The sequence below is a fragment of the Solanum dulcamara genome, chromosome 8, assembly GCF_947179165.1.
Source record: "Solanum dulcamara chromosome 8, daSolDulc1.2, whole genome shotgun sequence".
NCBI classification, from domain to species: Eukaryota; Viridiplantae; Streptophyta; class Magnoliopsida; order Solanales; family Solanaceae; genus Solanum; species Solanum dulcamara.
The window spans coordinates 69,659,937-69,687,882 of NC_077244.1; the positions used below are offsets into that span (position 1 = coordinate 69,659,937).

Sequence of the window (27,946 nt, forward strand, 5' to 3'; positions counted from 1 at the left end):
AGTATTACGAAATATTATATAAGTAAAAAAAAATGATACTCTAATTAGCATATTCAATTAAGTGAAGTCTTAGTTTTATTTTTAAACACTTTTAGAATAGCTTTGATATTATATGACAATTGATTCTATTGAAAAAGTTTTCAAAACTATAATCAATAAAAGAGATTTAAACATTTGTATTGTATGAATATATATATATATATATATATATATATATATATGCTTTAGGCCACCCATTTTATTGAACCACCCTGACAATAGCAAAAAAATGGCTAATTGCAGAAAAACTAATTTTTGCTCGAGTAATTATTGGGAACTAAATTCCGGCAACCACTAGTATGTTGCAGCGATAATAAACTGCAAGGTCTGTTCCTCCAGTTCTAATTAAGGATGAATCTCAATTTATAGGTTATATTAGAGTATGCCACTGAATTTACGATCCAAATGATAAATAAGTCAACTTCTTCGGAGTTAAAAGAAAAGGCAAAAATGTCTAAGTTTATTTTCAATATTTTAAGTGACAAAAAAATAGAAAATATTAGTAACATTGAAAAAATAATCCGCACGACACAAATTATATCTTATCAGGCAAAAGAAATTTATAACGAAAAAGACATAACTTAGTTTCTACTATACTTGTTAGCGTTGTATATCGGTCGATTTGGTTCGATTTTAAAGTTTATCGTTCGACTTATTGGTTATCGATTTGTAAACATGATAAACCGTTATAGTTACATTAAGATATTGGTTTATCGATTATCAATTTATCGGTTGTTGATCGTTATCAATTTAACTGTTAAGAATTGACACAAAATAAATTATTGAAAATCACTTTAAAATAAGGTGACAAATCAATGAACCATGCAGATGAGTTGATAGATTGCATTTTGCTCAAAAGCAAATGCTGACACATTGTAGAATAATCAAGAGTTTGAGACAGTCAAAAATAAAAGTATGAAACTGAATCTTAAGTCAAGGACTTTATATACCAAATCGTATAAATATAATTTATTAATTTACTATTGGGTTATTGGTCAATCCATTAAGAAAAAATCTCAAACTGTTAAGAATCGATAAAAGACATATGTTCAATTTTAGAAAACTTTTATTTTGTGAAATTAGGTCATAGTTAAAGATATCTTAATCCATAAAATTTTATTAAATGAGAAGTACGGAATAAAATGAAGATTATTTATTTAAAAGAAAAATTAAAGATCATCCAAAAATAAAAATATTCTATGTAAAACTCAACTCTATACCGAATTTGATAGACAGATCTTTTCCGTTATTATAATTATGTTTTTCCCCGAAAATAAATATAACTACACCATTTACCCTAACCTTAAAATTTACTGTATTATTTTGTTTAGACAAAGTTTTTTCATTTGTGTGCAAACTTGCTTCTGAACCAGAGGTGAAATTACTATTTAATAGTCTAAATTAATTTCAATCCTCAAAACGTAAATTAAACACTTCGACAACCATTCACCAGTGCATTGAGAAAAACTTTAAGGAAACTCTACCGTAGGGCATGAATGGTAATGCGTCAAAGAGGCACGAATATTTAGAAAAACGTTAACAGTTGAGTCCTTGTCCACTGTCGCTCCAGATTTTCTAAGAAAACTTTATTGTATTTCTAAAAATATTCATTTGTAAAATGAAAGATACGTCGATCATGATAAATTAGAATAGTATTATGACATTTACTAATGTTATATCAATATTTAATTAATAAACGATAATATATATTTACTAGAATTGATTAAACTGAATTATTTTTAAATATATCTTATCTCTAATGTAAACATAAGATTTTATTCTCTTTATATTTCACCTTATAAAATTAAATAATTTGTGCACAAGTTTTTACTTTTATCCAATCTATGGCCAATGCATCGCATTTCTTCTTTAGCATCACGAATTCTCAGGAGCCTCACCTTTTCATCACTCTTGAGAACCCCACATTCCGCCATATCCACATCTCGTAATCCCACAATTACCTCCATGGAAGTAGAAGTCAAGCTCCGTTTACCAAACGCCGTTACTCACCAACGCGTCTCCTCAATTCTCTCACCTTACCACCTCAAAACTCACGCTCAAGAGAATGTCTTCTTAGACGGAGCCAACTCCGAACTCTCCTCCAAACTCGCCGTACTTCGCCTCCGATTCTACGATGTCGACACCCAGTGCATTATCTCCCTCAAGGCCAAACCCGTCATTTCAAACGGTATCAGCCGGATTGAGGAAGATGAAGAACCCATTGACCCCTCTATTGGCCGCGCGTGTGTTTCGGAGCCGTGGCGATTACTGTTGATCGATTCTTCAAGGATAATACGGAGGGTTAGAGAAGAGTATGGAATTGGGGAAAAGGGTTTGGTCTGTTTAGGCGGGTTTAGGAATGTGAGAGCGGTGTACGAGTGGAATGGGTTGAAATTGGAGCTAGACGAAACACATTATGTTTTTGGAATGAATTATGAGATTGAATGTGAGAGTTGCGATCCTGAAAGAGCTAAGGATTTGCTGGAGGAGTTTTTGAAGAGTCATGGTATTGACTATTCCTACTCTAATGTGTCTAAATTTGCCATTTTTCGCTCTGGAAAATTGCCTCAGTGAGTAATAGGAGTAGTAACAATGTTGTTGTAGAACTTCCTCAGAAGTATTGTTTGAGTCAGAATCTACTCTGAATTGCTCCTTATTGTGCATTAGAGAAAACAATTATGGACCCAATATCAGATTGTCATTGCTCAAGCCTTGAGCTTTAATGCTTTTTCCTTTTCAATGTAGATTCTTTTCTAATTGATTATGAATGTTGCAACTACTAAAATGGCAATGTGGAATGAAGATGAATATGTTCCATACAACATGAATAGTCAGGATAGAAGATGATGTTTACACGACAGACAATTAGCATCAAGAAACAGTCTTGGAAAAAAGGAATTTTTAATGCAGCAACTTGAACCTTTTGTTGAGATCCATTGTGTGTCATTATTATTACCAGAGAGTTCTTGTTCTGGGGTTCTGGGAGGACTAAATTTGAAGTTAAATCTAGGTCCTTAAACCTGTTATGGATGGACTCCCTGGATTTAAAAGGAATTTACTAACCATGTTGCGAACAAGTTGGCTTCTTTGAGTCAGTCTATTGATGCTTTACAGGTTTTTACTCAAATGGAAGCCGTGCTGAGGCAAGTTAGAGGCCTCCTAAATGTTGATAGGTTGAACTTTCCTTCGGTTAGAATCATAAAATAGAAGACCTAGAATGCTGGTTTATGATCCTCCTTAGGTTTATCTATTGTATTGTCACAATTTTTTGTGATTATTATTTTCTGCAGTAGTAACTAGGCTTTAGTTACTTCTTGATCCAAATCTCATTTGTAGAAGAAAGCAAGGCCTAGTCCTCTTTCTTCCTCTGTAACTTAACTTGAGGCAATACAAGGAATTTGAGAGTTTTAAGCATAAAGAATCTCCTCACTTTGAGATACGCCAAAAATCTGGAATGGACAACAAAAAATAGCCATTCCCAGAGCTAGAACTTTTAATAGTTTCAGCATGGAAGAGACTAGAAAATTAACTTTATCATTGAAATTTCTATCAACTAATTCTAGGAATTCTGGAAATTTTAGTGCGATCTTTTCATTTTATCTTCGTATATGGTGGTTGATTATCTTCTTCCTCGTCATCCTCCTCGTCGTCATCATCCTCCTCATCATCGTCATCATCATCTTCGTCATCGGAATCATCATCACTCCCTTCATTTCCATTTGCCCCAGCATCATCTCCATCAGAATCCTCTTCATCATCGTCACTTCCTTCATCATCTTCATCATCATCCTCTTCATCATTATTGGTGTCGTCATCGTTTTCATTTTCATCATCATCATCAGTTTCACTTGAATCCTTGGGTTCATTATCTAGCGCCGTAGCTCTTTTAAGCTCACCAAAAGGAAACCTATAATATAATTTGGGAATCCAATGAACACTCAAACTCACATACAGACAACAAACAAAAAGGAATATAAATAGAGCAGGGAAGAACAGAATTTTTAGGTACCTCCTCTCTACTCCAACAAGGTCCGGGTACAAGCTTAGAAACTCAATCTGAAAAAATAACATCTAACTTAGCACATATTTATCAATTAAAGTAAATAAAACAGTACTGTAATAACAAAAGAAACACCAGGACAAATCATCTGGCTATACAAACCAGTCATTGAGCAGCAACTACAAAAACTATAAAGCAAGTTGCTCCAAACATTTCACATTTCTATTCCAAGAAATTTCCAAAGCTGCCTTCTTCACTTCCATTATTTCTTTTTTGCGTATGCTTTGAACTGTTTTTCTTTGAGCCTAGGGTATATGGAAAAAAACAGTCTCTTTTACCTCTAAGGTAAGGATAAGGTGTAAGTACATTCTAATTTTGATACAAATACAGAGCTAATGTGGATAGGACAAAGCTTCAATGACACAATCCAAGAAAACAAGTTCCAGTTCTTCATCATTTAAACTAAAAATGACATTAAGAGAAAGGTGTAATAGTTAAAGGGCTAAGAATGTACCATGAAGAGAAGAGAAAGAAGAGATTTTTGAGCAGTTTCAAGCACCAATGAGCAAATCATTGTCTGCACATCCACATTGCTGGTGGGAAATTTCTCCATGTCTATTGAAGAATACCTAAAAAACTGTAAGAAAGATTCAGAGTTGGCAAATAACAGTTGAAGGTTCCTCAATGGTGGTTGAGCAGCTTTTGTTTTTTGTCCAAAACTAGACTTTTTATTTTAAAGAGAAAAAATAAAGAAACCATGTGACCACATCTTACTTTGTCCCCTCAACTGTCCAAGCAGATCTAAAGTCATTTTTAAAAGATAAAAGTGTAATTTCAATTTTTTATTTTATTTATTTTTATATCTGTAATTGTAATTTGTACCTAGTTTTATTGGAATTCACAGAAAATACTTTTAAACATTCCAGAAAGCACAACAACTATAGGACCTCATACAACAATGGAAAAGTCATGTATTTTGTACAACACCAACCAGTTAATCACCTTACTTAGGACTACTTAAAACTCATTTCTTTTGTTTCTCGGGTTTTTGGTATTGTTTTGAGACTCAATTAATTTGAATTCATGCTGAAAAGTTTCTCTTTAGAAGTAAAGTGTTCCATACCTAAGACAAACTTCATTCCCAGGCTCGGAATCGAGGTTTCTGATTAAGAATAGAATGTATTCGGACACAAACTTTGGTAATGAAGACCTCAAAATTAATGTGCATTAAGAAATAAATACACTCAAATCTATGTTTCGGATTTGAAGTCGTGTATATCTAAAGTTGAAGTTCAGAACAAGCAATATGTTAAACTTCTGAGATAAAATTTATAACTTCGGATACGAATTTTTACAACTTCAATTGCATATTTCTGAAGTGATTATGAAACAGAACTTATAAACTTGGCTTATGTTGTATTATTTTGCTACCCAATACCCATTGATTCAAAATAACCACAACCTACCTACTGAAATCCCACTAGTAGGGTTGTTTAATAATCCTATAGGTAAATTTTGTGTAAGGACAAAGAAACAAGCTTTTGTTTTGTGACAAAAAATCCAAAGCGAAGGTTGCTTTTTCTCACATGGGTGGGTAACTGTAATTTGATTCCAGTTTTTTGCCGGTCCGTGACCTATTTTTTCTTTAATATTAAGGATGATGCTGTTTACTTTAGAAACAAAAAATTAACCATAGCAAAATCATTACTTTGTGCACTTTTAAAAGCATAGTTTGTTGGGATCTTTCAAGAAATCACATGACAACAATACTAGTAAACCTCTGTTTAACTTCAAAAAAGGGCAGCCCGGTGCACTAAAACTCCCGCTATGCGCGGGGTCCGGGGAAGGGCCTGACCACAAGGGTCTATTGTACGCAGCCTTGCCTTGCATTTCTGCCAGAGGCTGTTTCCAAGGCTTGAACCCGTGACCTCCTGGTCACATGGCAGCAACTTTACCAGTTACTCCAAGGCTTATGTGTCACTAACCAAGGAAACATCATTTCATTCCCCCATTTTTATTGAGAAATTATTTAGACCTCATTAACTGGGGCAATTGTTTACAATCATTTCTCCCCTCTCCCAAGAAATTATTGTACTATTTTTTCTTGTTTAAAGCAAAGTTGTAGGTAAATGGATTCAGAATTTTAAATGAGTGAGCATAGCGTAGTGTTTTACTCACCCAGTATGAATATATAACAACTAACACATTGGAAATTAGTAAGGATGATGGCAGGCAAAACCTGACTTTGCAAATTAATTTGAGTCAAACCTCATTTTAACAATAATAATATATGCATAATCAAACCTATACTTTTGTATCTTATGGAGAAAGCAAATTCTTAGTCAAAGATCTGGAAAAGCTTTGTTCCATTTGCTCAAACCGTAAAGTAAAATCTCTATAAATACATATGTTTGGGGTTGGAAAAAAATATTCATTTATCGAGATAATTAGTTTATCGATAAATGCATAAAATATTTATTTATCAATAAATAAATATGTATTATTTTAGAGAGTATTTTGCCGTATGTGCCATAAGAAAGAAAAAAAATATTTGAATTAAGAATTTCAAAAGTTTAAATCTAGGAAACTAAAAAGTGTAGTCTATGCATATTTATTATTTAAATTTAGGAAAGTTAAACGAATTTAGTGAAGTTTAGTGTTTTTAATTGTATTCATGTATATAGAATATGGAGAGATTTTATGTTAACTATAAAAGGAAAAAGCTAGATGAGATTAATTTTGGTTTTGGTGGGAAGAAAAAACAATCAATTATAGAATCATATTTTAAAAAGAAATAGTTATTGGTCTAGTATTATTGACTAATTAAATATATATAAATTCTTGATGTATTCTAGTAATTATTACTTTATATTTTTTCTGGGCATTTAATACTTTATTTTTAATTATGATCTACTGCATTTAGCGAGAATATTACTTTAATATAACTGGCCCAAGTCGGGATCGAAGAAAAATATTCATTTAGCGAGATTATTACTTTATCGAATATTATTTCATCGAGGTTTTACTGTATTCTCAACCGACAAATTTTTGGATGGAAAAATTAGAGAAGAAATCAAAGTTCTTTAAACTTGAAAAGTGATGCACAACATTTGCTTATAATTTTTGTACCCAAGGAAATAGCCTAACAGTCAATGTAGTGCAATGAATAGTTAAGAGATGATGATTCAAATCGTAGCAAAGACAAAATGGTAGGTGATTTATTTTTATTTGTCGAAACCTTTGTGAGTTAAGTTATATGATGCTAATGCTAGTCGAAGTTAGCAAGTATCTAATGAAATAGTCAAAATGCACACAAGCTGGCTCGATCACCACCTTTATTGAAAAAACTATTGCTTAGAGATCAATGAGATGTATAATTCTCTAGTATAATATGTACTAGAAAAGGTTGTCATTGCATTTTGGAGTGCCTAATCCATTTAGCAAAGACAAAGGGAAAAGCAAAAGCAGAGTAAAGGCTAGTGGCAAGCTTTTTCCACGCCTTGATTGATGGCAAAATAAATCCAAGATTTCTTATTTTTCACTCTATTTGAAGTGTCAATTGGCAATTTGACCAATTTTGGAGGGAACAAACATGGCGATGATTGAAAGACCCCACAAACCATATGCAATAATCCCATCTTTTTTTTCTTTTTAGTCATTCTCAAAGTTTCAACTACCACCTCAACAAAGCAAAGCCACACACACATTGAGGGAAAAAAGCAAAGTTCAATTTCTCAACATTTCATTACTGATTAGCCTTAACCCTTTTTTTCCCTTCAATATGTCTAAACTACATTCAGATTTATAAATATCTCCAAACACACCTATTTTCCTTTCAAGAACACAACAAACAAAACCATGGATTGGTTTTCTTGGCTGTCCAAAACAGAGCTAGAGCCATCTCTTGTTTATGAATATGGCCTAGCATTTGCTCATAACGAGCTAGAACAAGACGATATCGCGTATTTCAATCACGAGTTCCTCCAAAGCATGGGCATTTCTATAGCCAAACATAGGCTAGAAATACTCAAACTTGCTAAGAAAGAACGAGGAAACGTTCCGAATTCAATGTCGAAGTTTCTTCTGGTAATGAAACGTACCAAGAAACGTTTTTCAAAGTATTTTAGGACGTGGGTTCGTCGCGAGGAATCAGCACTTGCACTTGTGTCAAGAAGAAGTTACAGTTCAAGAATTTGGAAGAGGACAAAAGTGCTGAAGAGGAACAAGAGCGTTGTGGCACCAGCAAAGCAGAGTAATAGTACTTTGTTGCTTACAAATGGGAGTCCAATATTTATGTCTACTTCATCAAGAATTAATAGTTTTTCGAGTCCAATGGTTCATGAGAAGATGGAAGTTGATTATGGTGACTATTGGGGGTCCTCTGTAGTTGAAGAGATCAGGTGGGATTCAATGTTTCAAAACATGAAACCAACTTGAATTTTCTCTTGTTTTGGTTATGTAATTAACTATAATTGGTGAGAGATTGACTTTTTGGTTCTTCCACCAATCTTTATTTTTTGGAGGAATTTTTCAAGATATGGTTTGGTTGGGTGTTTTAGTTTTTTGCTTTTGTGTTAGTGGTGGGGATAAAAGCAGAAATCCACTAATTGTGTGTTTATATGATGAGGATCTGTATTAGTAATGAGATCCTCTCCATGATTTTGCATATTTATTATTACCTTCTGTTTATCTAACTTAAGCCTTCAAAGACGATTGGGACAAACTGTTGTGTTATTTGAATCCATCTTCTAATATTATTTATCGAAACAATAGTTTGAAGAAGGGGGAGGAGGAGCGATGAGAAGCCATTATATAATAGCAACAAATCCAGTGTAATATACGCAACCTTACCCCTATATTTATGAGGCAAAGAGATTGTTTCCGATGAACCCTCTACAACAATCCTCCTTTATTCAGATTTGAAGACGACAATGTGAACAAATTCACACGGGCAGAGTTTGAAGCCATTACATATCGGAAATTGTACAGAAACACTGATGGGGAGTTTGGTATATATCAATTCTTGAAAGTACTCACAAGTTCCACGAAAGGAGAGGGGCAAATGTTTAAAAGCATCCCTTTGATTTGTGAACTGCAAAATTAAAATCCAATATAACAGTGGGAAAAGGGGGGAGGGGGGCATAAGAGATGAAACTAACAAAGTGAATATCCAGCACAAAACATTCTGTATAGATAGTTTATCAAAAATTTCGGGGATCTTGAACAAGAATCAGTCGTTAAATAACTCATGTTACAATTGAAAGTTCTGGAATTCAATTTCTAAATCACCAAAATGCAGAAAAATATAAGAGATCAAAATGAATCATCAATAGCTGCGGCCCCAGTATGTCCATTTCTTAGCGGGTTTACCCGAGGCAAAGCATAATGTTCCTACAATGGCGAAGAGATCACAATTAAATATGACATGGCACTAATACCACCCAAAAAAAAAGCAAAATTGACAAGTCTACATATATGCATTAGCAATGCTTTACTTTAACTTCGATGTTTTAAGTAATAATTATACATACTGTGAAAATAAATAGTACCTTCAGGCAGCTCAGGCTGATCAAATGGAGAACAAAGAGTCTTCGCTGCACCCATCTCACCCTTTGTGCGCGTCTTTACTTCTTTCTCAACATCCTATTAGAAAGTATCAACATTTATATGAAAGCTTGGCCAAACAGATAAATCAACCCTACCACTATGTGACATTTCAAGATCAAAACTTGCTTGATGCAATCTTCTTAAAGAAAAACTTTCTATGTTTCTGGACCAAAATTGAGAAGGAAATTACAAGATTCATCTCATATGAGACTAGTTTGATAGGATTTTACCTCTTCATCACACCAAGGAGCCAAGATCAATTTCTTTTGGCTCAATGCTTCTGCAAATTCATCCCAGGTCTTTACAACCTGAACACAAGCTTCCCGTTTTTGTTTCGCTGTTTCAAATAGATTTTGTTGGATAGAATCGAGCACATCTTTTACTTGTTCGACTAAGTTTGCCACAGGAATATCAGTTTTGGCTCCATTGTCACGTCGAACAGCTCGTACCTGGGAAAGTTATTTAGAGTTTTGGATCAAAAAACATAAAACAGAAGTACAGCATTTTATTTGGCTCCTTTCAGAAAAAAAAAAATTAACACCATAGCACACAACATTTCTACTTTTTGTTTACATGAACAACTGACTTGGTATAGAGTAAACTACAATTCTTACCTGATTATTAGCAAGATCTTTTGGTCCTATTTCAATCCTAAGAGGAACCCCCTTCATTTCCCAGTGAGAATATTTCCAGCCAGGGGAGTAGTTGTCTCTGAAGTCTGCCTCAGCACGAATACCTGAATCATTCAAGTTTTTAACAGTGGCAGCACATGCATCATAGATTCCTTGAGTATTAGCATCCTTGTATGGCACAGGAATAACAACTACTTGTGTTGTTGCAACTTTAGGAGGCAAGACCAGGCCTTTATCATCTCCATGAGTCATGATCATCACACCAATCTGTCACGGTACCACAAAAAGGGAGGGAGAGTGAGTTTGACATCTGAAGTATCAATAGAAAGTTACTCAGTGGCATGGAATGCCCACCGTTCTGGTAGTATAGGCCCAGGAATTCTGCCAGACCATAGCCTTCTCTCCCTTCTCGTTTTCAAAATTTATCTCAAACATCTTTGCAAAATTCTGGCCTAAACAGTGTGAAGTTGCACCTTGGATACCACGGCCAGTATTAGGGATAAAGGCCTAGCAAACAAAGCCATGAACCATGTAAAAGAATAACAGATAAGAACAATTTCACCAGCAGTAAAAAGCGACTGCCAAAATATGTCCCTGAACAGAAGTATCATCTTCTATACCTCTACTGTAGTCGTGTAGAGTCCTCCAGCAAACTTCTCAAGCTCACTTTTCTTTCCCTTACTTACTGGAACAGCTAAGAATTCTTCATATATACGTCTATACAACTCCAAGATATCCAGAACCTGAAAAGATCGTCAGAACATCAGTATTTATTAAAACATAGTACTAGTAAAGATAGAATCTGACACATCAATTCTTGATCTAGAATCTGACACATCAATTCTTGATCCTTTCAAGGATAAACAAGGCACCTCAGTTTCAAGTAACCAATTCTCACAAAAGACCTTTAATACTACAGAGTTTGATTAGCCAAGTATTGACGAGATTAAAAGAAAAACCCCGCAAACAGAAGATGCATAAGTCAGAGACACCAATTACGAATTTTCACTGATGTTGGGAGAGCGCTAGGTGATAACAACCTCCAAGTACTTTTCAATTGCTGCAGTAACTTTCCAGTAACACCAAATATCAAAGGAGAACAATCCTGAAAGCTAAAGAACCATACAACCATGCACCAAACAAAAGGCACATGGAACTTGCATTTCCCAAAGTTTAAGCCATGACAAGGCCAACAGCAGTCGCAATTTTCACACAAGCCCAAATTTGTCCATGAAACAAAGCCTATGTAACAGCCCCAAGTTTGACAGAAAGAGGGACCACATAAATACATGAAAATGGCTTATTTGCATGTTGTGATATTCGTCCCTAATTCTACAAGTGATGATTTGTATACATAGGGACACATTTCCATAATACACTTAAGTTGAATCTTTTTTCACAAATTTACTTCTCACATTTCCCTTTTGGATTATACCAAGATCCTTCTCAATTTAAAAGGGGTCCGTTCTTCCTTGCAGTACAATTCTTCCTCTAATTTAAACCTGAATGAAAAGGGCAATGCATAACCCTCATTTGAAACTGAAACAAGAGCAAAGCATTTACATCGTTGCTTTGCATCAGTATCATCTTCATCTCTAGACAGGTTAACAGGCACTGATATCATCTCATGTCAAGACAGGTGAGCAAGCTGGTCCATGTAACTCGGACTAATTGTTAACTAAAACAGGATTTGCTTGTCCTAGAAGTAAAGTGTCTTTTGATGCTGCCTTGAGCTTAAAAAAACTATAGTGCTCATACTTCTTCGCACGATCCCAAACAAAATTAAAAAATACCATTTTCTAATGATTAATATTAACTGAAAAGAATAGAAAGAAATCTCATTCAACACTATGTCCAAGCATGATACAACCATAAGCCTCATGGTTTGATGCAAACAACTCCAGAAAGCTTAATTTTGCATCATAATAACAACTGCAAGCATAGGCCGAAGTATGGAGTAGGAATAAACAGAAGAATACTTTTACAGATTACTAAATTGCAGTTAGCATCCAATGCTTTTGAGCTATGCACTACTCTGTATAGTAATTCTGAAGAAGCTTAAGAAAAAGTTCAATTTTGTCTTAAAAAAAAGAAGATAAAATGACCCAATTGCATACTCTAACATATAACCAAATACCTCTTCATCTGCCTCCTCCTTAGTTGCAAAAGCAGTGTGACCTTCTTGCCAGAGAAATTCGCGGCTCCTGAGTAAGGAACACATGCAAAAAGTGTTACACACAGCTTGAAGATCTCAAATATTAGATGGTTTATGTTTATAATGTATAAAATAACTATACATAAGGAGCAGTGAAAGAAAGGAGATAACAATTAGGTGCATCCTCCCAGAAAGACTAAAACAAGTCAGAAAACAAATGTTTGCAGTCAGCACACCAATTTTTTGAAGAGAGACAGGCGGAAACGAAACCATCGAAAAGCAAACCTGATGAAGGGGGTGGGGTTGCTAAACTCCCATCGCACAACATTGCACCACTGGTTAAGTCTCAAGGGTAAGTCACGATGTCCCCTTATCCACTTTGAGAAATAAGGATACATCACAGTTTCACTTGTTGGTCGAATCGCAATGGGCACCTCCAGATCAGACTCTCCAGATTTTGTAACCCAAGCAACCTGTAGAACGAACACAACCGGTTGAGCATAGTTGATGAACAAATTGTATACAATGTTAGATTACTTAAGAGGATGCTACTAGCTGAAGACCATGATTGAAGTTACCATTACTGAAATTAACAACACTAAGAAGAATTTCACTGGGTATGTTATTGTAAGAGGAAGTGTCTTACATCAAGGAATCATATATTGCCCAAATTTGTGATAACTTTCTAACTATATGATGCCATTTTGAAGGAGATTAAAGAGCGCGGAAAATAGAAAACCTCTTTTCACTTTTACAAGAAGAATAGGAGGACCAGTTACAACTTCCTTATATTTGGAAGATATAAAACAATTTCACAAATCCAGGTGTCAGAAAATGAAAGGGCAGAAAATGGAAATGAGAGCGGAAGATATAACTATATGATGCCATTTTGAAGGAGATTAAAGAGAGCGGAAAATAGAAAACCTCTTTTCACTTTTTACAAGAAAAATATGAGGACCAGTTACAACTTCCTTATATTTGGAAGATATAAAACATTTCACAAATCAAGGTGTCAGAAAATGAAAGGGCAGAAAATGAAAACGAAACACAGAGGTATAGAACAGTTTAAGCCAAGCCTCACCTCAGGAGCAAATCCCTCTATGTGGTCCTTTTCCTTTTGTAGAACAGCAGGGGACACAAAAAGAGGGAAGTAGGAGTTCTTTATCTTCATCTTCTTAATTTCAGCATCAAAAAATGTCTGGAAAGATAGAATTAACAATGCATTATAAATGTAATGAAAAAAGGATTGACAATGGTCCGAAACTGAGTCCAAAAATATGACATCAATCACGTAAAATCTCATAGATAACAGTTTCTTTTCCAAAAGAATTGTCGACACAGCTGACATTTAAAAAGAATTCAATCGTTTTGAGGAACAAACTTACTTGCAATATTTCCCAAATGGACATTGCCCATGGCCGTAAGATATAACAACCAGAAATGTCATAGTACTCAATCATTTCACCACTAACAACCACCTACATTTATTAGTTATGGAGAAGTCAATATCATGATATGTAATAAGAAGGAACTTGCAAATGTGATAAGATAGGAAGTACATAGAAAAAGCAGTAATCTTAACAAATGACGCATCATGTTAATGAGCGGACAAATACCAAAGTCGCTGGCTATTGAAGGAGTATATGAAATTGAGCTTTTGATTATACTACTTGTCTGATAGAGCACATTATTTGAGCCGGGTCTATCGGAAACAACCTCTCTACCTCCCAAGATAGGGTAGGGATAATGTATGTGTACACTCTACCCTCCCTAGAGCCACTTGTGACACTAGGTATTTAGTTTTGTTTGTTTGTTTGTTTGCCTGATCGAGCACATTAAATTTTCTAAAGAACTGGAGATACAGGCAAGTTAAAACATAGCGAAGTATTATATTCCCCATGACTTAAATTTCCTTTTGCTACTCGGCGTTTCTCATTATGACTTCATTTGTATCCAGCAAAACTCATTTGGCACTAGAGGCATTCTAATATATACAACAAAAGGGAGCCAGGAATTTTAACAGAATATTAGTATAAAATAGGTAGAGGCTGTAACTTGTAAGCTCCTCGTCACACACAAAAAAGGTATTGCATAAAATAGGCCGGTTACCTTTTAATCTCACACAGAAAACATGAAAATTAAAAAAGAAGTGGTACGACATAAGATAACAGAATTCCTGAAATGGAATTTCTTAGAACTTTATGTTCTTTCCAACCCAACAAAACGGTGGATTTCAGTTTTTGATTCCAGTCTACAAGTTCTGACAAGTATGACTTATATGTATTTTCATTATGCTTAGCATTCTTTCCACAACAATGGTAGTCGGGCAAACTTGCGCACATCTCAACTATTCTACTGGGACATGTTACCTCCCATCAACACAGGTACCGAATAACTCTGTCCACCAAGTCTTACACAAATCCCAAAAAATCAACTACTAGTATTTTGTCTTTGCTGGGAATTTAAACCAGAGAACTCATGGTTTTCCTCTCATTATGTTTAGCAATATTTATAAGACAAAAAATTGTATAATTGTTCTCACCTTTTTACTGAGGATGATAAATTTAGTTCTGAAACTTTTAAATGTGATAGTTCACTTGGGGTACAAAGTTTAATATATTACAATTCACATAATAGCCCCAAGATTTAGAATATCAAACTAACAACAAAAAAAAAAGGAATCAGAAGATCAAACTTGCCATCCTGATGTCCAACTACCTTGTCAAAATAAAATGGTACTTGCAACACTAACTTGAACATAGAAGATACAAATTACTATGACAAGAATATGTTTCATTTCTCATCCACATGAAGGAGGAAGCAAAAGCCTTGACATGTATACTAAAGTATAAAGGAAATACAACCCCCTGAGCACATACTGAAGGAATATTAAATGAATCCTAGCCAAGTATCATTAATGAAGGCCTACGTGATGCTCATCAGTACCAGGACAGCACCCACAAATGAATAGATAGGCGGTTCAGTATAGTTATAAGTAAATAAATATATTTAAAAAAGTTAATGTTAATTATATACCATATTTTGATGGTTGAGAGACGAAAAAATAACAGAGATAGCATCCTAACTAGCTAATGATAAAGGAAAAAGAATTCCAATCTATGATCCTAGTAAAACATGGCACCTAAACAACTTACTTCATTGGTTTAAGGAATGCTGGATAGTATTGTTCTTCTGATATAAAAAATGTTTAGAAGGCAAGAATAAGCATTTGAGCCTCATAAAGGCAAGATTAAAAGGTACTCTTAGATAAGAAGACCTAAAACACTAGTCAAAGGAATAAGGTTAACAAACGGGAATCTTTCTTTTCCAGTTAAATCAACACATAAAAGATCCATTTAGCAATGCTAATTGTATATTTCTATGCAATAATAGAACTTCATATAGAAGTCTTGGGTAAGGATTTTCACATTGCCCTACGTTATTCAAAGATCCTTTCGTGCATGTTAAGTATCGAGGTAAATCAATTCCATGCCTGTTGAAAGTGAAGAAGAAAGAAGATTGCATCCTAAGAAAAATGAACGACGAAGAAGATGGAGAAATGTAGGAAAATGGACAAGAAAATAAAGGAAATGAGTAGAAAGTAATAGCGCCCTACCCAACAGGGCACCACAAAATCCCCTATGAGGTTCCTCAGTGTCATGCACTAGCATTGAAGTTAATTTTTTTATTTTATTTTATTTTATTTTAGGGGGGGGGGGGTTGTAACTGTAAAGAGAGAAAAAGATTGCTAAAAGTGTCTGGAAATTCATATTCCAACTCTTTTTTTGTACAAAACAAAATGAATCAAGAAGAACCTTGATACATTTAATCTCTAATAGTTGAATATTTCAAGCTTACCTCAGAATACCATTCCCCAAAGTTCTCATCTTTCTTGTAAGAGAGACCAAGGCCTGTCTCTTTCTTGACTTCTTTCTTTTTCCCATGAACTACCTCTTTCTTGCCTTCTTTCTTTTTACCCTCTAAACAAAATACAAGGCCGATAATATTATACAAAGTGCAGATTGAAAAAATTGAAAAGTGAGAACAGCAAACTTGCGTTAAAAGCAATCAACAAGTGAAAATTACTTACTATCTGAATCTTTACCAGCCATGGCAGCAAACACCTCAAACGACAGCTAAGAATGTTCCCTCCGAATTGCCAGGATACTATTTTAACAGCAAAACAGCGCAACAAACTGATAAAGTTCAACAAAGATCAACTTGCAGAAGCAGACAATTATCATCTATTTCTTTTTCTTCTTAATTTGATTGATCAATCAACTCAAGAATATGAAAGCATTGCACTCTTTTTAACATATGTATCAAACTTTCCATCCAGATCTGCCTTTTAACTACTTCAACACTAACAATCACGAAATTACTCAATTACATTATAACTCGCATACACGTGAAAAATAGAAGCTGCTAAGCTGCGAATAATGCCCGAAAGGTAGTTCCAAGAAGGTGCTACATCAAAAGGTTTAAACTTTTGCCCATCTAAACAGGTATGACTTTAAATCGGATTTAGGGTACACTCCAAAACAACATAATAACCACAGTATTGCACACAATAAAAAAAGAACAGCTACATAACCGAGCATCAGCCAAAATGAGACATACAAAAAAGGCTTCATATAATGTAACACGACCCCCCACACACACATTAACATGAAATTAGATAAAGCATCAAATCTAAAACAATTCACCCAAAACAGAAAAAAGATAAATTTTGAAGGGAAAAAAACAATAAAGGAAGTTGGGCATTAGCAATCGGGAAAACTGAGATGAGGACCCATTTCAGACTGACCTTGGCTATGAAGAGAGATGAAAACGACGTCGTAATGAGGAGGGTTTGAGGATGAAGCGGCGGCGCAGCAGTGAAGGAGAAGGAGAGTGTCAACGCTAAGAAAGAGCAACGAAAATACAACACTCCGCTTTATCCAATTTTGACCCAAGACTGTAAATAAGCCGATTGATTTTACAAAATGACCTCTTTATCTTTTGTCGTAGGTTCAAAATAGTCCCCTAAGTATCATTTGAGTTATTTTTATCCTTTAACTTTGATATATTTAAGTATTTTTAGTCCTATTGTTTTTAGAAATTTACCGAATTCTGATAGAGTAGTGAAAATAGAAAATACTTTGCAGGAACTCACGTCTGAAAGTAAAATAAAAAATTGTAGTTTATTTTATTTTTGGGTTTGATGTACCTTTTTGAGGTAATTTATGTTATTTTTTATTTGTTTGTTTGATGCAGTATTTTATGTTGTAATTTTTAGACTCTTGATGAAAGTTTTTCAGGTTTTTTTTTACGATTTCGATAAAATTTAACAAATCAAAGTTTGGTAATATTTAATACAAGTCAAAGTGCTCACTTTTAATGAACTTAAAGGATCAAAACTGCTCAACCAATACTTAAGGGACTATCTTAAACCTACTATATCAAAGATAATAGACCTTTTTGTCATTTGCTCTGATTTTCCTCTTTCCGTTACCTTGTTGTAACAAAAAAGAAAAATACTGTGAAAATATTCTAACAGTAATAATTTGTAAATATATATATAATTAAGAATAGGCGTTCAAATTTTACTCTACTGCACCAAAGTCAATAAAAAAAAATGAAAGCTAACTGTAAGGTTTTATGATACTTCTATAATTCTGTATGCAAGATCCACTAAGAGCGCAAATTTAATTTTTTATTTTTTAAAAAAATATATTGTAATGGAGATCTTTAATGCTTCGGTCAGTTTGAGTGTCCATCCGTCGTTTTGATGTTTCGTTTACCTTTTGTTTTTATACGCTATAAATACGTTAGGAATTAGGAGAGCTTAGGATAACGATGAAGTTATTTTGTGACTTATAAATTATGGAATTGAGCCATAAAAGCGATAATTCATTCTTATATTAAAATAAATTATCTATATTATACTTCTTTTTCAAATCTCACTAATGCGGGATATGTCGTATATCAAACTTTATAGAATGCTATTGATAGGTCCTGCAATTTATTTTCTTGAACAAGCAATTAGATTATTCATATGTTTTGTCTATTAAGAATATCTCACCATACTTAACTAGTGTTTGACCCCAAATTCCTAAATATTTTTGGCAAATTATTTTTGGGTGAAGTTTTTGTGATGTTTCACCATGCGTTTGATCACAAATTTTTCTAAGAATATTTGATTATTTCAAAAAATATGATTTATACCTGTAAGTTTTTTTAAAAAAATTAAAATACATATAAGTTTGTATTATCATTTTATAATGAACATGTTCCGTTAAAAAATAATCTTATAACATAATTGATAACAATCAACAAAAAATAAAATAACAATATGGGCAAGAACAATACATTAATCACATACTCAAATTTGTCACTGATTCGGTTGGAATTATAATCCATTAAAAATAAATTATTCTTTTTTCTCAATCTTGTCACTCAAATTATAACTCAAACTTTTTCCGAAGGAGGTAGATAAATGTTAGTTGAAATAAATAAATTGTGGGTGTAAATATAAAAATTTGGGGTAATTTTTAAATATTTAAAACTTTTCAAAAACTAGCTAAAACTTGGCCTAAATACTAATTTTTTGTAGAACTTGGGAACTTGGATGTTTGCCAACTATATTTGCCAAGTTATATGGCCAAACACTTGTTTTCAAGTTTTTCTCAAAAATATTTAGGATCAAACGGCACCTTAAATGTGATCATGGAATGATATCATTCAAAGCCAAATTTTTTATGTTATTGTAATGAGTTTGCATCAGGTATTTGCTTTTACCCCGGAAGTTTTAAGTATATTTGAGGTCGTTAATTTAAAAAAATGGGGTGATTGATGATACTGTCTCATATCATATTAAAGCGGGATGTATGAAGTAAAGGCTTTCATTCGGTGTTTGTATGATAAGAATGTATTATTAAGACTTAGAGATAAGTTATACAAAGTGATAGTTAGACCAACTATGTTGTATGGAGCGAAATGATGGCCAGTTAAGAAAGCACACGTCCAAAAATAGATGGTAGCAAATATAAGGATGTTGAAATAATTTTGTGGGTATATCAGGAGAGATAAGATTAGGTTTGAAGAGATTCGGGACAAGATGGGAGTGACCCCCATGAACAAGGGTGAAAGATAGGTTGAGATAATACGAACATATGCAGAGGAGATGCATCAATGTCTGAGTAAAGAGGTGTGAAATGTTGGATGTAATGGGGCCTGAGGTGAGAAAGAGGTAAACCTAAGAAGTCTTGGAGATAGGTAATTAGGCAGGACGTGACAGAAATTCAGCTACGAAGACAAATGTCCATTGATAGGAGGGACTAGAAGTCGAGTAACAGAGTAGAGGATTAGTAGGTTACCGAGCATATATTTATTTTTCTGTACCCAGGGTAGTATTACTTTTATGAACAAGGAAAAAACAAATTTTGATTTTCTATATCTTTAAAAGAATAAGATCATCTCCTCGTAAGGTTACAAGAAAAAGTATACATGATAAATACAATTAAAGCAGATTATAGACAAATAATATGTAGTCTACCTTTCTAATCAATCAACAATAATTAGAGCTATATATATAGATATAGATTATAATTGATGGTGATTAGCATTTTTTTAAATTTGATTATTCTTAGACATCTAGTACTACTATTATTTCGTTTATTATGTTTATTTTATTATCGCTTATTATTACTACTTCTTTTTCATATTTCTTAAACAATAAGAGTTTCTCAAAAATAATCTTTCCACCCTCACTAGATAAAGATAAGATATGTCGTCTGCCGTCTACCTTTCTTATTAAAAGTCATTGAATTTCTTTTCGTTTTCTTAACTAATGAATTAGTCTTGTTGTTTGTCAAACAAAGTTCAGCATTCTGATTATATGCGTGAGGAAAAAGATATTCCATAGAGAAGTTTGGTCATCAATTTTTATCTTCCACGTACACATAAAAAAAAATAGAAAACTACTACTTATTTCTACCTATCAAAATTAAATTGTTTGATTTGATCTAAACAGACTCACTAAACCCATATGTGGACATACGGTAAAATTTCTTATTTGTTTGAAAATCGGTTTACTCTTCTGTTCCTAATTTTTTTTCTCTGCTGCATCCAAGTCCAAAAAGGAAAAAGAAAAAGAAAAAGAAATTATTAACTTTGAAATAGAATTATACGAAATCAGCAACCTAGGTAGTTGATGAGGGAAATTATGAATTTGTTAGGAATCACATAGGAAAAGTATATGTTCCACCCAACACAGGACTTTTAGATCAGACAATAATTAATTATCTTAGAATTTGTATCCCTTTGTTTTATCTGGAAAAGGACAAGAGTTGTGGAAGAAAAATCTCTGCTAGAGTGACCAAGAAGTCTATAACAGACCCCTCTTCTAAGCGGTGACTGATGGCAAAGACAAAAAAATTCTTAGGCCTCATTTGTGTAAGTATTCAAAAGTCTGATCAAACTTCTGCTTAATTCTTGAAAAGAATGAATTGGACTACTTATTAATTAAGCTCAAGGATTATTGGGCTAAAACAATTCAAAGATACTTCTTATCCGTTTTGATGAAATTCGCACAATTTTTCCCATAAGCAGACTCACAATCCAACATCTTATAAGTGATTTCGATCCTTTTTGCTTATATGTTTTCCATATGTAAGACTTTGTTCACAGACACCCAACAACGCATTTCCTCCTTTTCATTCTCTGATCTTGTTTAATATGCGGGATGGGATAAGCAAAGATATCTTATGTGATTATTTTATTTCATCTTCTATATGAGATTAGTTATACCTCAAATCAAATATGGGATAAAGTTAATCTCAATTTTTCTCCGAGATTATTATTTATCCTTATCATACTATCAAACGTGTCCTCAAATATCAACTACCATCCAATCAATAAACCTAGACTTATTTCATCAAAGATTGTGGTGAATGGTAAATACCTCTTCATTCTTAATTAGAGATTTAGAGATCTCGAGTTCAAGTTCTTAAAATTAATGAAATAGTCTTAGCTAGCTTACCCTTTAACGTGACAGTTGTCGATGAGAAATTCGGAGTAGTTAGGCTCAATCAGATATCAAACACTGAGTGAGTAGACAAAACAATACTTCTTATTACAAGTCCTTTAGTTTGTTTCTCCAACATTTATAACTAGCTAGCACATTCAAAAACTCAATAATATATACATTTTGGTCATGGACTGGTGTTCATGGCTCTCCAAAACAAGGTTGGAGCCTTCTCTTGTTTATGAATATGGCCTTACTTTTGCACACAATGAGCTTGTACAGGATGACATAGCTTATTTTAACGACGAATTTCTGCAGAGCATGGGCATTTCTGTAGCCAAACATAGGCTAGAAATACTTAAGCTTGCTAAGAAGGATGAGAAGAAGAGTACAAGTTCAAGAAATCATATGTTATGGTTAATAGTAGCCATAATGCAAGCAAAGAAACTTGTTGCTAAGCGTCTGAAAGTATGGCCTTGTCGACCACATCATTCAATTAGTTGTAAATTTGCCGTTGCGCCTTTGAGAAATTACAGTACAAGATGGAAGGCAGCTATGCTGAAGAGGAATACGAAGTTGGCCACTGCTAAACAAGAAACTCCAACTAGAGTACTGCCCAATGAAGGAATGTTGAAGAGATTAAAGGGGATGCAATGTTTCAAGACTTGAAACCAAGGTAGAGTCAAGATTTTTAGTTTATGGGTTCTGATACATTTTATTTTTGTTTGCTTAATGAAATATAGAGTCTGAATTGAAACTATTAAGTTCTATCGAACCGTAACAAAATGGCTCTGCTGTGATAATTGAGTTTGTTCCATTGAACTCTTTAATCTAAATCTCAACTTGCACCATTTGTTAGACCCTGAAGTATCCATGCATTTACTTTTTTTAATGAGTGGTATAATCGCTCTAAATCACAAGAGGCATATTAGCCCATTTTTCCTTTTAATTTTTTACTAGTGAATTTGCTCGCGTTTCGTGCGATTGTGAATACTTCTTTTGAGTACAAAAAAGTATGAATTATTAAAAATAATAAATATATAAGGTAAGATATATATACAATTTCAAAGAATAAACATATAAGGGGAGATACATATTTAAAAAATTAATTCAAATGAAATCATCTTTATTTAAAAAACTCTTTATAATTTAAGAAAACACTAACTGATACTAAATATCAGAAATAGTTCGATGGAAGGGTCACTACCCCAATAATCGCTAATAATATAAGTACAATACTAAATAAACATAGCATTAATCCACAAATGGCAAAATATGCAGTACAATTATATACTATATATCTTTTTTGCCCCTATTGAAAGTAGTTGCAGGAAAAAAATGTGATCAACTCCTCATGGCCATACCTACACAAAAAAGTTTTCCTATTGCAAACATTACTGCACAGGACGATTTTAAAATTCTATCATATCAAGCTATATAAATATGAAAATTTGAGAACCATTACCCATACCCAGCCAAATATAATTCATGCACAAAGTAAAGTTTTTTTATTATTTTTTATTTTTATTTTTTAACTCTGGCAAGTAGAAACACATGAATGTTCTCATTTTAGGACTTAAAATTGATGAAGATGCTTTCTCATTATTTCTAGATGAAGCCTTTGAAATATATATTATTTCATCACTATAGTGATTTTGGAAGAAAAAAATAATTACTCGATTAATATAATAGAACACAACGTAGTTGTAAAATCATTCCTTGATGACTTAAGAAAGAGTACAAGACTTATAACATGTAGGTGGGTGTTTCAAAGCCTATAAATTCAGAAACCAAAATGAATCAAAATATTATATCTATTCGTCATTCTTACTAAATGGTTCAGTAAAATATCAATATTACTGGCAAGACTTGATGTAGCAAACCAAAGGAGTATAGCGGAGTGTATTAATGCATTTGCAGAGATAAAATCATGCACAAATGAGATAGTTGCTTACTTCACAATTGGGACAATTGATATTAACTTGCCTTGTTGCCAAGCCACTTTGTCATCATACATGGCCTAGTATGTTTACTACACTTGATTTCACTCACAAAGAAACTAATACAGTAAAACCTCGAAAAAATAATAATCTCGCTAAATGAATATTTTTCTTCGGTCCCGACTTGAGCCATTTATATTAAAGTAATATTCTCGCTAAATGCATTAGATAATAATTAAAAATAAAGTATTAAAGGTCCAGAAAAAGTATAAAGTAATAATTTACTAGAATACATCAAGAATTTATATATATTTAATCGGTCAATAATACTAGACCAATAACTATTGGTTAAGAATGATTTTTTTACGTCTTTCAAATGATAAGAAGACATTATACTTGGATTATGATTTTTAAACATCTAGCTTTTTTCTTTTATAGTTAACATAAAATCTCTTCATATTCTATATACATGAATACAATTAGAAACATTAAACTTCACTAAATTCGTTTAGTTTTCCTAGATTTAAATAATAAATATGCAAAGACTACACTTTTTAGTTTCCTAGATTTAAACTTTTAAAATTCTTAATTCAAATATTTTTTTTCTTTCTTATGACACATGCTGCAAAATACTCTCTAAAATAATAAATATTTATTTATCGATAAATAAATATTTTATGCATTTATCGATAAATTAATAATCTCGATAAATAAATATTTTTTTCCGATCCCAAATATATGCATTTATAGAGGTTTTACCATATATTGAGAGGTTATTGTGATGCAACTCATCAAAATGTTTCATCGAATAATTCTGTTCCCGCTCCTTCTCTATTGGTCCTGCCTAATTTGGATATTATAAATTAGTGATAACATTATTAGGGAGTCTAAAGTAAGGTCATGTTCTAATTGCCATGGTTCGAGTATCTCGGTTATAAAAAGATATTCTCTCCATCCTATTTTAACGGTCACTTTAGTTCTTTTTCCATTCATTAAGGGAAAACAATAAATACAAAATAGACCCCTACAATAGGCAGGGCGGAGTGAAGTGAGGCAAGACAGAGCCTTAACACAGGGTAGGCATGGTGACACATTAGCAAGGCAGGCAACGCGGGCTAAAAACCAAGATTGGTCTAGTATATATTGTTGTCTAGTAGAATCAAATTAAGAAGTACATACTAAAGTTATAAGGACTATCTTGATGCAGATTAAAGATATATCAACAAAATATTATGCAACAAAAATTTCATGAAAGAATAGCCATTAGGCATATAATCTTTCGAAGTTTGCATCCTCTTATGTCCCAAACCTCTTCCGTTCTTGGGGAAAAAATAAAAAACCACTAAAATTTTCATGAAAGTCACAAAATCCAAGTTCGTAACAAACAGAAGGACTCAAGGTGTTTTTCAGGATCCTTCTCAACGATTTCTGAATGTTTTCCAAACTGAAAAATCAAATATTGAAACAAAGGAATACTTTCATATGTGGAAAGTCTAATAAAAAATCAAGCAATCATCAAGAAGTTTTAACAAACAAATACAACAAAAGAACAAACACTAATCTCATTACCATTACCGATGGAGAAAAAGTTAGATGAACGTTCAATACGTAGATATATTTGAGAATAATTGAATCTCACAATATAGACGATAACATAACAAAAATATGTAGACTTACTATAAGAATATCTCTTAGAAGAATTTGTATGTCTGTGATGTGATCGCTTTGTAAGAATTTTGCATTTGAGTTGGACACACTGTTTCTATTAAGAACTCATGATGATGCCATCACTTTCGTTACGTGCGTAGATCTTTTCACCACTCATTAATTACCTTCATTGCTCGATTCAGTAAGGCTACAACAATTGAAGACATGGTAAGAATTTGACCTTTATTGAGTGGGAGGAAGAAAGGAAAGGAGAAAAACGTGGTGGGGAAAAGGAGTTTTAGAGCCCGTTTGGATTAACTTAAAAAAAGTAACTTTTATGTATGAAGTGCTTTTAGAACTTTGAAGTGCTGAAAGTTATTTTTATAAATAAGCAGTTGAGTGTTTGGATAAAAGTGCTTATGATGTGAATTTTAGGATTAAAAGAATAAAAAAAGGTAGTTTGAGAATTTAGTTAAAATATAAGGGATATAAAAGTAATTTCCATGGTCAAAGAAAATAACTTTAAGCACTTTGGAAAAAAAAAAGTTAGGAATCCTAACTTTTCATTTTTGACTGACTTTAAGAACTTTATGGCTTAAAGTCAGCATTAGGCAAACACGTCCAAAAGCTAAAAAGGAGCTTTAAGTTGGTTTTGACCAACTTAAAGCCAATCCAAACGGGCTCTTACTCAAAGAAGGAAAAAGAGGGAAAGATACAGTTAAGGGAGAGAAAGAGGGGTTAAAAAGTGGTAATTTAACAGATGTGACCTTTCGATTTTATCAAGCAAATAAAAGGGTAAAAAAAGAGTGAACAGACAAAAAATTAGGAAAAAAGTTAATTAGCAATCCTGTTTTTTTAGAGCACCATATAGACGGGATTAACATCCTTTTTTTTTTATATATATATATATGGCAGAAATGCAAGGCAAGTCTGTGTACAATAGACCCTTGTGGTCAGGTCCTTCCCCGGACTCCGCGCATAGCGAGAGCTTTAGTGCACCGGGCTGCCCTTTTTATATATATATATATATATATATATAAGATTAAACAACTTTTCCTTGCCACAGTGAAGCAACTGAGTATTTTTCTTCTTTTTTTTGGGCTTCCCTTTTTGGGTTCACCAGTAATTCTTGTGCATTGGCACCCTCTTGTTGAAACAATGGCCCGGGCCTCAGCCACATGCTTGGCAAAAGCCCAATTTTATCACACTTTGAAACCTATTGGATTGTTCTTGTTTTTGTCTTTTAGGTTGATAATGAACAAGAGAAAACGAGCGTGGAAAGTAAACACCGCATGTGATTAGTTTTTGTATATATTTTATCTAAGATGACGTAAAAACAGACAAACGAACGCCACACAAGTCCTAATTGATGAGAATTTTCTTCCATAATCTTTTTTCCCATTTTCCCTTCCAGCTCATCTTTCATAGGAAATAATATTGGTGTGGTTTTTTTTTCCGTTTCTTCTCCAGTTTGTTGATAGTACAAAGACATACACATCTCACAGAGTCGCACTATATACTGAAGTTTCTCGAGTCACTCAACAACTTCTAACCGTCCATGTCCACACGTTTCCTATTACTACTAAATTTTTTAAAATTTTCTTGGCTGCAACTTTTGATCACCTAAAATATTTGAATTTTAGGTTTTCGATCAAAGTGTTATAACCCTTGATAATCAAAACAAGAAAACTAAAAGTGAACTAAACAGATATTACTAACTAATCCTCTCCTTAGTTGTAACAAAACGCACTTGCAAGTTGCATCAGTTGGAGTCAGTAACAGTTGCATCTACCCTACGAAAGTTCAACCAAACCACCAATATCAATTTGTTCAGACTTTAATAAGCTCAAATAAAAAGAAAAACTACAAAGTGCAATGCACGAAATATATTGGCATATGCTACACTCATTCTACTATTACAAAATTAGTATATTATATACATAGGTATACTAGATTTGTTTCCTATACACATTCAATCAAACAGTACAAAATTATGCCTGTTTTTTTTAACTTGGCCAGGGTTTGATTTTGCCTGAAAAGTAATAACAAAAAAAAAAGGGCATGACAAATCAACTCTGTACATCGGCCTATGACAAGACGGAAAGCCTACTGGGCCTAGGCTGAAAATCGCACCTTCGCCTGAGTTGATGAGAAGAAGGCCGAATCAATGCAGCAAGTGCTCTCTTCACTAATTCACCTTCCACAGTTCCAATCCGAACGAGCGAATTCGTCATAGCTGATCTCCTCATATTCAATTGACGACTCGAGTGATACGATGACGAATTGGATTGTCCGCGACTCCGATTGTTTGTATTTTTGTGAAGGCTACAACGGAATGAACCTGGATGTGTCGTCGGCGAACACGTGCAGTGTTTCTTCTGATTGGAAGGTAACGGCCGGCTATTATGCTGCGTCTTATGAGGTAAAAATGAAATTGAACGGCCGGGAGAGCTGGAAAATCGTACCGACGGCGAAGGAGAAACTGATCGACGGAGATTAACCCGGGTTGGGGAAGTGGATCGGGTTAACCAATCGGAGCTTCGAGTTGAGAAGCTGGAGGAAGAAATAGTGGAAGAACAGAACCTACCCGAAGGTGAAACGGATCGCTGACAATTATGAAATTTGTTTCTGGACGATGACGACTCCATTGTTTAAAAGAACTTCACTGAATAAATTTCGGCAAACCTATGATTGCAAGGAGGAGAGGCTTATATAGGAGGTGAAAGGGATGGCAAAATAGTTATTTTAGTGAAATTTGATGGTGAAGATATAAGGAAAGTCGGTTCGACTTTTCTAATATGTCGAGGCGAATCGGAAGAACTTCGAAAGTTATATGGACTCTTCGAAGACAACAACATAATGTAATCCACGCGATATGAGGAGCAGTGGCTGAGACGCGTTTGTCTTTGTATTATCAAC

The 27,946-nt window shown here is 33.6% G+C and overlaps 6 protein-coding genes across 8 annotated transcripts; 3 read left to right on the plus strand and 3 right to left on the minus strand.

The window, feature by feature from the left end:
• Positions 1 to 1,862: 1,862 nt before the first annotated feature.
• On the plus strand, positions 1,863 to 2,800 carry LOC129901375 (triphosphate tunnel metalloenzyme 3-like). The gene has a single exon (XM_055976530.1). The coding sequence runs from the start codon at positions 1,891 to 1,893 to the stop codon at positions 2,611 to 2,613; it is 723 nt and encodes a 240-aa protein (XP_055832505.1). The 5' UTR covers positions 1,863 to 1,890; the 3' UTR covers positions 2,614 to 2,800.
• Positions 2,801 to 3,354: 554 nt separating this feature from the next.
• On the minus strand, positions 3,355 to 4,791 carry LOC129901376 (phosphopantothenoylcysteine decarboxylase subunit VHS3-like). The gene is made up of 3 exons (XM_055976531.1): positions 4,554 to 4,791; positions 4,049 to 4,095; positions 3,355 to 3,946 (listed from the first exon to the last, which is right to left on the minus strand). Exons 1-3 carry the CDS (start codon positions 4,650 to 4,652, stop codon positions 3,631 to 3,633), a joined length of 462 nt encoding a protein of 153 aa, XP_055832506.1. The 5' UTR covers positions 4,653 to 4,791; the 3' UTR covers positions 3,355 to 3,630.
• Positions 4,792 to 7,575: 2,784 nt separating this feature from the next.
• LOC129898871 (uncharacterized) lies at positions 7,576 to 8,762 on the plus strand. Its single transcript, XM_055973583.1, has one exon. It carries the CDS (start codon positions 7,898 to 7,900, stop codon positions 8,474 to 8,476), a length of 579 nt encoding a protein of 192 aa, XP_055829558.1. The 5' UTR covers positions 7,576 to 7,897; the 3' UTR covers positions 8,477 to 8,762.
• A 446-nt stretch (positions 8,763 to 9,208) lies between these two features.
• On the minus strand, positions 9,209 to 17,375 carry LOC129898870 (proline--tRNA ligase, cytoplasmic-like). Of its 2 annotated transcripts, none has more exons than XM_055973582.1 (13): positions 17,241 to 17,375; positions 16,524 to 16,600; positions 16,292 to 16,413; positions 13,819 to 13,911; positions 13,515 to 13,631; positions 12,719 to 12,906; positions 12,416 to 12,482; positions 10,899 to 11,021; positions 10,633 to 10,785; positions 10,261 to 10,545; positions 9,877 to 10,095; positions 9,589 to 9,682; positions 9,209 to 9,430 (listed from the first exon to the last, which is right to left on the minus strand). In XM_055973582.1, exons 2-13 carry the CDS (start codon positions 16,543 to 16,545, stop codon positions 9,366 to 9,368), a joined length of 1,548 nt encoding a protein of 515 aa, XP_055829557.1. In that variant the 5' UTR covers positions 16,546 to 16,600; positions 17,241 to 17,375; the 3' UTR covers positions 9,209 to 9,365. The 2 variants fall into 2 exon arrangements, with proteins under 2 accessions (XP_055829557.1, XP_055829556.1); XM_055973581.1 differs by having other exon boundaries at positions 16,524 to 16,629.
• Positions 17,376 to 21,439: 4,064 nt separating this feature from the next.
• LOC129901050 (uncharacterized) lies at positions 21,440 to 22,270 on the plus strand. Its single transcript, XM_055976164.1, has one exon. The coding sequence runs from the start codon at positions 21,630 to 21,632 to the stop codon at positions 22,107 to 22,109; it is 480 nt and encodes a 159-aa protein (XP_055832139.1). The 5' UTR covers positions 21,440 to 21,629; the 3' UTR covers positions 22,110 to 22,270.
• Positions 22,271 to 24,121: 1,851 nt separating this feature from the next.
• LOC129901654 (uncharacterized) lies at positions 24,122 to 27,946 on the minus strand. Of its 2 annotated transcripts, XR_008769892.1 has the most exons (3): positions 27,161 to 27,944; positions 25,058 to 25,235; positions 24,122 to 24,224 (listed from the first exon to the last, which is right to left on the minus strand). XR_008769892.1 is itself a non-coding variant. In XM_055976901.1 (2 exons), exons 1-2 carry the CDS (start codon positions 27,673 to 27,675, stop codon positions 26,990 to 26,992), a joined length of 585 nt encoding a protein of 194 aa, XP_055832876.1. In that variant the 5' UTR covers positions 27,676 to 27,946; the 3' UTR covers positions 26,846 to 26,989. The 2 variants fall into 2 exon arrangements, 1 of the variants encoding a protein (XP_055832876.1); XM_055976901.1 differs by lacking the exons at positions 24,122 to 24,224; positions 25,058 to 25,235 and adding an exon at positions 26,846 to 27,059 and having other exon boundaries at positions 27,161 to 27,946.